This window comes from Gobius niger (assembly GCF_951799975.1).
Source record: "Gobius niger genome assembly, chromosome: 21".
NCBI classification, from domain to species: Eukaryota; Metazoa; Chordata; class Actinopteri; order Gobiiformes; family Gobiidae; genus Gobius; species Gobius niger.
In genome coordinates this window covers 6,916,949-6,926,408 of record NC_136872.1, presented here as the reverse complement: position 1 = coordinate 6,926,408, position 9,460 = coordinate 6,916,949, and the positions used below count along the sequence as shown (strand labels likewise).

Below are 9,460 nucleotides of genomic sequence, written 5' to 3'. Positions count from 1 at the left end.
CACTCCGCACCGTGGAGAGGGCGTCCTCGTCTGCAGTGACCACTTCGTATCAGGTAGACTGACCACTTCATATCAGGTAGACTGACCACTTCATATCCAGTGCTGCAATGGTGCTTGTCAGACCGTCTGGGGTGGTTATTCAGGCTGGCTTTGGAGGGAAATCCATTTTAAGCAGTGGCTTGAGTGGATTTGATTTGAACAAAGTGGTTGTAATGCGTCGCCAAGTTCGCTCACAGCCAGTAAAGTGCGAAAGAAGAAGGAAGAAGTTCCAAAAAAAAAAAAAAAAAAGACTCGACCTCACTTTCGTTGCTCCCCACACATCCACAGCAGGGCACTAGAGGGCAGTGTTGCCTCGCCTCTGGGGTTGGGTTTGGGGATATAAAGTAATCTAAATGTACCTGCAATCAATCATGCATTTTTTGATCAACTTTGTTTGTATTCTCTCTCCTGGCTAATAGGCAGCAAAGTCTTGCATTAGAGCCCATGACCTTAGCTGTCAAAACAACTAGCAACAGAAAAAAACTGTATTTGTCTGTCACATTTAAATATATGAAGTACAGACTTGCCACTGTTCGTCTGCATATCTAAGGGGCAAGTCCATTCAATGACTGGTTGAAAGCCAGTCCCAGTCCCAGGTTCATTCAGCAGCAATGCGAATACTACAAGCACACACGCCAACCGTTTAACAGAATAGAGATGAACAGATGAGCCAAAAATAACCTTTGCATGCTTTTATGTTTTGCAGGAAAGATGCCACTGGACCACGACGGTGATGAATCTGGGCCTTCTATCTCCCCAAAGAAGAGAAGGATTAAAAAACCCCAAAGGAATGCTGATTTTGTGCCTTCTGTTTCTCTAAGGGATAAAAAGAAGACTAAGACTAATGGGTAAGAGATTCATTCATGTGTTCTTTTAGTATTACTTTGACTAGTATTGTATAATGTGTTGTATTTTTAACAGAGTCCCTAACAAAAGGAAGAAGATTGCCAAACATCAACCCGAAGCAACCGACAGCAACACTACGCTATTGGGTAGGGATAGAACAAAACACAACCTCTATCAAAATCAGGGTTTTTCCTTTTTCAGTTCAATGCGACATCAATGCCGGGTCAATACTGTGTTGTTCCTGCCACGCTAAGGAATGTTAGTATGAAGTAACCGAGCAAAAGGAAAGGTAATCTGCCACTAAATATGTCCACTTAAAGTGCAAATGACAGGTTCTCATGTTTCTAAATAGTTTGAACGCATAATTCTTCTGGTATTAATTGTAGTTTTGCACCCGTGAAGTAGCATTGTGAAATCTGTCAGCTACCCAACTAATTGTAAAGGTTTTTTTTTGAGCACACATGAACAAAAAATAAGCTTTGCCATTTTTTGTTTTGTTTTATAGGAAAGATGCCACCGGACCGCGACAGTCCTGATTATGTGCCTTCTTTTTCTCTATTCCCAAAGAAGAAGAAGGCTGAGGGGTAGGAGAGTCATTCATGTATTGTTTATATGTATCTGTATAGTAACATCATTTTACTTCGACGAGTATTACATAATGTGTTGTACTTTTAACAGAGTCACTAACAAAAGGAAGAAGCTGGCCTCACAAAATCCTGCAGCAAACAACTACAGCAGCACTACGTTATTGGGTATGATTAGAACAAAATATAATCGCTATTAAAATCAGGGGTTTTCTGATTTTCTATTCAATGTTAGTTTAATAGTAAAGTACAATATGTTGTTGGTGAACTGGTTATTGCACTCTGATGCTGATACCTAGATGATTTGTGGCATCATCAGAAGAGTCACCAATATCAGTATGAGATAAAGAATGAGCTTTTCCCCCCCGATGTTAAATAGCCTTTGTTTTCTTTTGTGTCCTAGCTGGAGAGGACATCGAGTTCGAATGGCCCGATTTCGTCGATTTGTCAATCCAGCACAGGCAGCTCCAGGACGCGTACACCGAGCTCCAAGCCGAGGTGGACGCGCTGTCGGCCCAGAACGAGAGGCTGAAAGAGGACCTGCGTCGCTTTCTTCCCAGATTCTCCTACGCCTCGATCAAAGGGGACGACGAACAGCTCCTTTTCCTCACCGGAGTCCGCGCGCCGGTCTTCGACTGGCTGGTGGCGCAGGTCGCCGACAAAATGGAGGTGCTCCCGGAGCTGACGTCGCGCGACCACCTCACCATGGCCCTGATGAAGCTGAAGCTCGGCCTCTGCGACGAGGACTTGGCGTACAGGTTCGGGATAGGCGAGGGCTCCGTCACGAGGATGTGTCGGACGTGGCTGCCCGCGCTCGCCGCCGCGCTGAGGCCGATCGTCGCGTGGCCGAGCGCGAGGACCGTGTCGGCGAGCAGGCCCAGCTTCTTCACTGGGAAATTCAGAAAGTGCAGGTGCATCGTCGACTGTCCCGAATTTACGGTGGCGAGAGTCGGCGATGATGAGGATAAACATGAAAGCAAAGTCAAATATTTTGTGGGCGTCACTCCAGCCGGGGCCGTGTCCTTCTTGTCATCGGGATACAGCAGCCTCACGCCGGAAAGGAGGATAATAAAAGAATCCGGGTTTGTACGACTGCTGGACCCTCAAGACGATTTAATGGCAAACAGGCAGATTCCCATAAGAGACGAACTGGCTTCTCTTCAGGCAGCCCTGCACGTACCAGACCCCAACAGCGGGAAGCAAACGCAGAAAGGGGCGTCTGGAAAACAGCTTTGCCAAGTTTGGACTCACATGAAGAAAGTCATCGGGTGGTGGAAGGAGTTCAGCATGTTACAAAAGGTCATCCAGGAGCCGTACGCCGACTTACTGGATGAGGTTTTGATTGTTTGTGCAGTGCTTACCAACGTGAATATGAGTCTAGCTCCTAAAGGCGGGGATCAGCCATAAAGGAGGGCTTTTTCTTTCAGAGATTTGGAAATAATAGATGGCTTCTATCTCTCACCAGCACTGACTCTCACAATACCTGTTATTCTGTAATAAGTCAATGCGCAGTTTTTCTTTTGGACAGACGGGGCAAAGTACAATAAAAAATAGACTCTCGAGTTACATAGTAGAACTGGTATTGCTATTACTTTGTTTCTTTCTTTTCTATTTTACAAGTTCAGATGGTTGTATTTCAATTTTGAATAAAAGTAATAAATGTCATAAAAATTAACTTGTGACGATGTTTGGTTTTTACTGCTTTCCATTTAATGGTTAATACATTGTTGATGACATGCAAAGTTAACTTTATATGGCTTGTAAATCACTAAATCTGTGGGTAAGACACATTCATCCCAAATAGATCACAATAAATAAAAACAAAACAAGGAAAATAATCTGCAAACAATATTTAATTTGTTTTTACAGTTAAAGATTTGAAATGCAGTTTACAATGTTGATTTTCTTTCACATAAAACAAAGAAAAAACAAACGATCATCCAGAGCACTGGGGCGTTGAGAGAGATTTTCAGGGAGTTGTCTGATCCTATGAGAGGCAGGTTTTCTCTGTTTGAATGGAGAACCTGTCCTGTGTGTGTGTGTGTGTGTGGGGGGGTTAACAATAACTAGTATTACTGAATATATGGATGGATATATTAAAAATCATTTTGATTACATATTAAGTTTGCATTAAATCATGTACCCCATAAATTAAAAAAAAAGCATAATTCTTTATTCACATCACATTTTATACCAAACTCAGCTATTTACCGTTTTTCAGATTGCTTCATTTTAGATTCCATAGCAATCCAATCAAAAGCTGAAAAACCAACATTAATATGAGGTTAGCTCTGATTTGTAAGGCAGCCGCCTTGCAGTTGAGTTTGCTGCTGTATGTCACACTTTCCAGCACAAAGATTTTCTCACAGTTTCGCAGGTTTCTATAAGAGTTTGACACAATGTTGATCACTTTGAAAACCTCGTAGGACGGGATGAGCACCTCTTCTTCCCCTTGCATCACTGAGTACTCCTCGATGTATGCTCCATAGCAGGTCTTAATGTGAAAACAGGTCTCATTTCCAAAGTGGTCCAAATAAGGCTCGCGAGAAGTAGAAACAAAGTAACCAAAGCGAATTTTTTGATCCACTTGTCCATTGTAAACATCATGTGTTCGTCTGTAGACAGTTTCACAGGAGTTCTTGTTCTTTAGGATCTGTATGGCAGTAGTCAGCCAAAAGTACAAAGCGTGGTATTGGAAGGAGGGAGTACTGTAATTGGCAGCACCAGTTCTCAGTGCTCCATTCAGTGGAACATAGAGGTTAGGCACTTCCTCTGTGTAGACACATAAGGCTCTTGAGTGATTGCTTGTTAGTGCTTTGTACCTGCTCTGCAGCATGCCTAGTTTCTGTAGGGCACATTGCTCTGACTCATTCCAAGCTTGTTGAAAAAGCTCATTTTGGATCTCTCGAGGAAAGTAAACCATTTGGACTTGTTTTTCCATTTCCATAATGCAGTTGGAAAACATGTCATCAATGCTTTGGTCCATCATACTTAACTCGATTGTGCCTGATCGCAGAGGCTCCTGGGGATTTTTGAAATAACATATTTTTAATGAATCAATCATTTATCAATACAAAACAGTTAATTCACTGTAAGACATTACACTGACCTGCTCCATCGCAGAACCAACAGACACCACCACACTCAGCACCCAGATCAGCATGATGACCTTCATCCCTGCTGCCAGAAAGGTGCATTACACAACATGTATGAAACAACAAGAGTTTACTAAATGAAGCTCAGGTCAGAAGGTCTTACCTTAGTTTGTTGCAGTCACATGAAGTGGTGCTGCTGTTCATCTCTTAATAAATAGCTTCACTTCAGCAGGAAGAAGGGCTTTTCAACCAATCAGTTTTGTTAACTGGGAAATGAGGAAATGTTGGAAGGGGATTTTGCAAACGGTAAATGAATAACACATCAGGAAACAAATCCCTTTATTTTGAAATCTGTAACCCTCTCCCTAATACATCATCTGTTTTTCCCTCTGGTGGTACTTTTTAATGGCCTTTGGGGAAAGAAATGTAAATAAAGCTGCGTGTGTGGTGAGGAAGGCCCAATGCACGGGGCTGGATGGGTACCTTTGTGTCCCTACATGTTTCAGTCGCAAACATGCTGTGGTCGAGGGAGCAGCACGCTTTAGCCACAGAGGCATGTTTTTCAAACGCATATTTGTCTTCACTTTGATTTTCCCCCGTGAGACCGGTTTCCTGATCGCAAATTTGATTGTGGATCAAACGGAGAATGTGTCCGAAAGAAATGACCGACAAGAACCATTAGGCCACAACACCTAAAAATGTTGACTGAGTTTGTCTGTTCTGCTCAAAAACATACTGTTGACATGTTGGGACGTTCTCTTCATTGATTTCTTTACGATGAACTCCATCTTCACCCATACAAAATGATTTCAATGGATTTTTTGAGAAGCCTTGCCCCTGACAACTGATCTCCCTTATAGGGGACGTAAACTGGCCTGCGTGCTTGCCTCATTTAGCCCTCAGTGATTATTTCCTATAGGGTTATCCCGAACCCATGGTTTAAAACAATCGTCCATAGAGCCTGGAAGACCCACAGAATAACATGCGAAGCAACATTGCCAACATGCCGGACAACCTGCTTGAAAGAGAGAGACAAAACTTTCAAAATCGGCTGAATCAGTGTATTGAGAATGGAGGTTGACATTTAAAAGACATTCCTTTCAAACCTGTGTAAAATGAAATCTCCAATGTCGTGACAATTTCCTTTATCTCACATAATTCCATAGCATTCCGATCAAAAGCTGAAACCCAACTATTAGGGCGAAGTTGGCTCTGATGTCCTGATAGTGATTGGCCGCCTTACAGTTGAGTTCACTGCTGTTTCCTACACTTTCCAGCAGGAAGATTTTCTTACACTTAAACTCCCCGTATGAGTCGGCCACAACATCGGTGATCCGGAACTCCTCGTAGGAAGGAATCAGGACCTCCTCCTCGCTTGGCACCACGGAGTAGTTCCCGATGTACCCTCCCGAGCAGGTCTTAATGTGAAAACAGGTCTCGCTTCCATACTCCACCACAAACGGGCTGCGGGAACTGGAGGCAAAGTAACCAAAGCGCATCGTTGTACCCACTTTTCCGCCGTAAACATTCGGGGTCCTCTTGTAAGTAATTTCACAAGATCTCCCAAGGATGTCTATGGCAGTGGCAAGCCAGTAGTAGAACGCGTGGTATTGAAAGGCAGGAGTGTCATACATTACTGCGCCATTTCTGACTTGCTCATTCAGACGTGCGAACATTTTGGTCGTGGCATTTGTGTAGACGCATATAGCCTGCAGGTGGTCTTTCGTCAGGGCCCTGTCCTCATCCGGCAGCATGGCCAGATTTCTGTTGGCGCACGGTTCCGCCTGATTCCAAGCTTGACGAAAGGGAGCGTTCTGGATTTCTCTCGGGAAGTAAACCTCTTGGACCTTTTCAGACGTGGGCTCAAGGCAGCCGGCGAACATGTCGTCAATGCACTGGTCCATCATGCCCAGCTCAATCCGTTGTGGTCCCTGTGAGGAAAGGGGGAAAGAAAAGGTTATTCTCATCTCATGTCTGAAATGATGCTCAAAGCGTTCCACAATTTAGAATCCCTAACCCTAATTCTAAACTCCGAAAGCATTTCTGGCATCCCAACTTCATTAAGGAGGGGGTATTATGCTTTTTTCATTCACAAAGCACCAGTCTATATCACACTACAATGATGACGAAACCTTCTGTGGGTCTGTAAATGCAGTAAATTAGAATAACTGCCTTATATAAAATTGCTCTCTCAAAATGGCTGTAGCGAATGTCTTGAAATAGGCCTCTGTCTCTTTAAGAACCTCTGACCCTTTCCGACACGCCCCCTCCACCCGCTGTCTGTGGCATCAGTGGGGAGGGGGTTCTGCTGAGGACCAGTGGTTGGTTACTCAGCTGGTGACGAAAGCTCGGAGGCGTCTCCAGGAGGTGGGGACGTTCCTAGGAGGACTCAGGCAAACCTATCCCTAAATGGCTGCCATCAGAGTTTTTACAGATTACTCAAAAATACGTGAATGTGCCAAGGCAACACTTCAGGCAGGTTTTTAATGAGGGAATGACATAATAACATGATGTAAAGCTTGAAAATGTCGATTTTGCATAATACCCCCCCTTTAAAGGAACAGGCCACCGTTTTTACATGCTGAGAGATGTTCTTACCTGAGCTTAGACGAGTTGATGCGTACCTGTCTGGTCTTTGTGTGTGCCCTCAGTCACGTAAAACGACCAAAGATGGTGTTAGCATTTGGCCTCTCCCAGTACATTCCTATAGCTCCGAATGGGTTGAAGTTAGAAGCGACCAAGCTCTTCCACGGGCACAAAGACCAGACAGGTACATATCAACTCGTCTAAGCTCAGCTAAGAACATCTCTCAGAATGGAAAAACGGTGGCCTGTTCCTTTAAAGGGGAATTTCATAACTTTGAGGGAACAATACAGTCATTGCAATGTAAACAACAACTGGCCTGCTAGAACAAAATTGACGGAAAGACTTAAACTTTTATGAATGTTCAAAAACAGTTCTTGTTTGAGAGTAATTGAATGCAGTTAATGTTTAGGGTTTCAATACTTGAGCAACAATGAATGTATTTGTACTTGATTTACGGACCAGAAATCTACATATATAATGGACTGTATCTATTCAGTACATTTTCCTCCCCTTACTTTCGCCCAAGTACAGAATGAGAAAGTTTACTCACCTGCGCAGCAGCAACAGGCAGCGTCAGGCAAAGCACAAAGGTCAAAATGATAGCCTCCATTTATGTCACTATAACATATTAAAAGAGTACATTTAAATGTTTGAGTTAACAGTTAACTTTTAGCAGGACATGAAGCCTGTTTTATGTTCTCACCTTGTGTCGGTTCCGTCACTGCGTGTAGATACTTGTGTTCACGTCTCAGATAGCAGCTTCTTCTTGTTAGTTTTTTCTCCCCATGACCTCTGACTGGAGACAAACTATCTTATGTCATCTCATAACTACGCGGTTTCTACAAAGGAGTGCTATTATTGTATTTAAGGAGCATACCTTACCATCAGTTGAATAAATGAATGAGCTGAAAACGAATGTAGCCATAAAAGCTCCCTTTGACCGGTCAGTTATTACTGCTGTCATAACTTTGATTGCACCTTTAGTATTAACTTAGCAAGTGACCACAAAAACACACAAAAACTTTGTATGCTCATGAACATACAAACCCTCTGACCATATCTCTGCTGTGCAATCATTCAACTGACTCAAACACTCACGCCAGGCCGGTCAACAATCTGCTTGTTTTGTTTGGGCAATTGGAAATGGTTCAAATGGTCCCTTGCAACACAAAAAACAGCACAACAACTTTACATTTGATCTATTCAAGTGTGAGGTGCTCTGATGTGAGGGAGTTATGTTAGCAAAGGTTTAACAAAGCCATCATCCAGACTAGATTTTTGAGGTGTAGATTAGATAAGTGTGTGTGAGGTGGTTCTCAATAAATAAAGAATGCCTCTTACTCGGGCTTACAAATAAGGTGTGTTTGTGGTAGAGGGTGCAAAGGTTTAAAATAGTTTTCACCTGGACTTACTTTTTGGAGAGAGGTCACCTGGCTGGAGGATTAACCCACTGTGCATGTTTTGTGCTGACTTTTGTTTTGAGGCCTTCTCAATTTCCGATCATTTAGGAATGCCTCTTTAAAAGTCTTAAGGTCCGGATTAGATCAGTGTATGTGTTATGCGGTCGTACATGTACATTTTATATAGCTGTTAATTGGTATTTGTTTTTGAGGCCTACTAAATTCTCTGTAAATCAAGAATGCCTCTTGTAAAGTCCTAACAATCAAGTCATGTCCGTGGTTGTGATGTGAGTGTGTGTTTCTGTGTGAGTGTAGTTTGTGTGTGTGATGTGTGAGTGTGCGTGATGGTGGGGTTTAGCTGCGTCTCCAAACCTCCACCATCTCCTCTTCTCCTCCTTCTTCCTCTTCTCCTCACAGAACATCTCTAGCTCGCACTCCACCATCTCTTTCTTCTCCTTCTCCTCCTGCACTGTTTGTCTCCATGTCTCGTTGGCGTCTCTCAACTCCACGATGGTTGCGTTTACAACGCTGAGCTCTTGTTGGAGAATGGTGATGGCCTGTAGCTGAGTTTGAAGTTGACTTTGAAGTTCCACAACTTTGCTTTGAGCCTTCGTCAGATCAGCATTTGTCTCTGTGATGTTCTGCTGAAATTCTTGGACAGTTTTCTCCAAGGATTGATTTGCTTCGATCTGGTCTTGGAGATTATCTGTAGTTTGCCCCAGGAGGCAAGTTGAATCTTTTTCTTCTTCTGCTAGGGCAGGGTGAGAGTTAAGCTAATTGATATTTGTTTGACGTTTCACTCTCATGACTTGTGCTTGGTTGATGTATCAACCAAGCTTTATACTTCTCCATAATTTTACCCCGGACGTGTCTGGTGTGTTCTTGAACTTCATGATGCTTCTGCTCCCCA

At 43.2% G+C, this 9,460-nt stretch overlaps 2 protein-coding genes across 2 annotated transcripts; one reads left to right on the top strand and one right to left on the bottom strand.

Moving 5' to 3' along the window:
• Positions 1 to 940: 940 nt before the first annotated feature.
• Positions 941 to 3,015, top strand: LOC306980739 (uncharacterized protein; the record flags this gene model as incomplete). Its single annotated transcript, XM_079580168.1, has 2 exons — positions 941 to 1,031; positions 1,873 to 3,015. The coding sequence occupies 2 exons, from the start codon at positions 941 to 943 to the stop codon at positions 2,874 to 2,876; spliced, it is 1,095 nt and encodes a 364-aa protein (XP_079436294.1). The 3' UTR covers positions 2,877 to 3,015.
• A 2,694-nt stretch (positions 3,016 to 5,709) lies between these two features.
• On the bottom strand, positions 5,710 to 8,017 carry LOC306980737 (ecto-ADP-ribosyltransferase 5-like; the record flags this gene model as incomplete). The annotated part of the gene is made up of 2 exons (XM_079580166.1): positions 7,701 to 8,017; positions 5,710 to 6,495 (listed from the first exon to the last, which is right to left on the bottom strand). The coding sequence occupies exons 1-2, from the start codon at positions 7,758 to 7,760 to the stop codon at positions 5,710 to 5,712; spliced, it is 846 nt and encodes a 281-aa protein (XP_079436292.1). The 5' UTR covers positions 7,761 to 8,017.
• Positions 8,018 to 9,460: the final 1,443 nt, after the last annotated feature.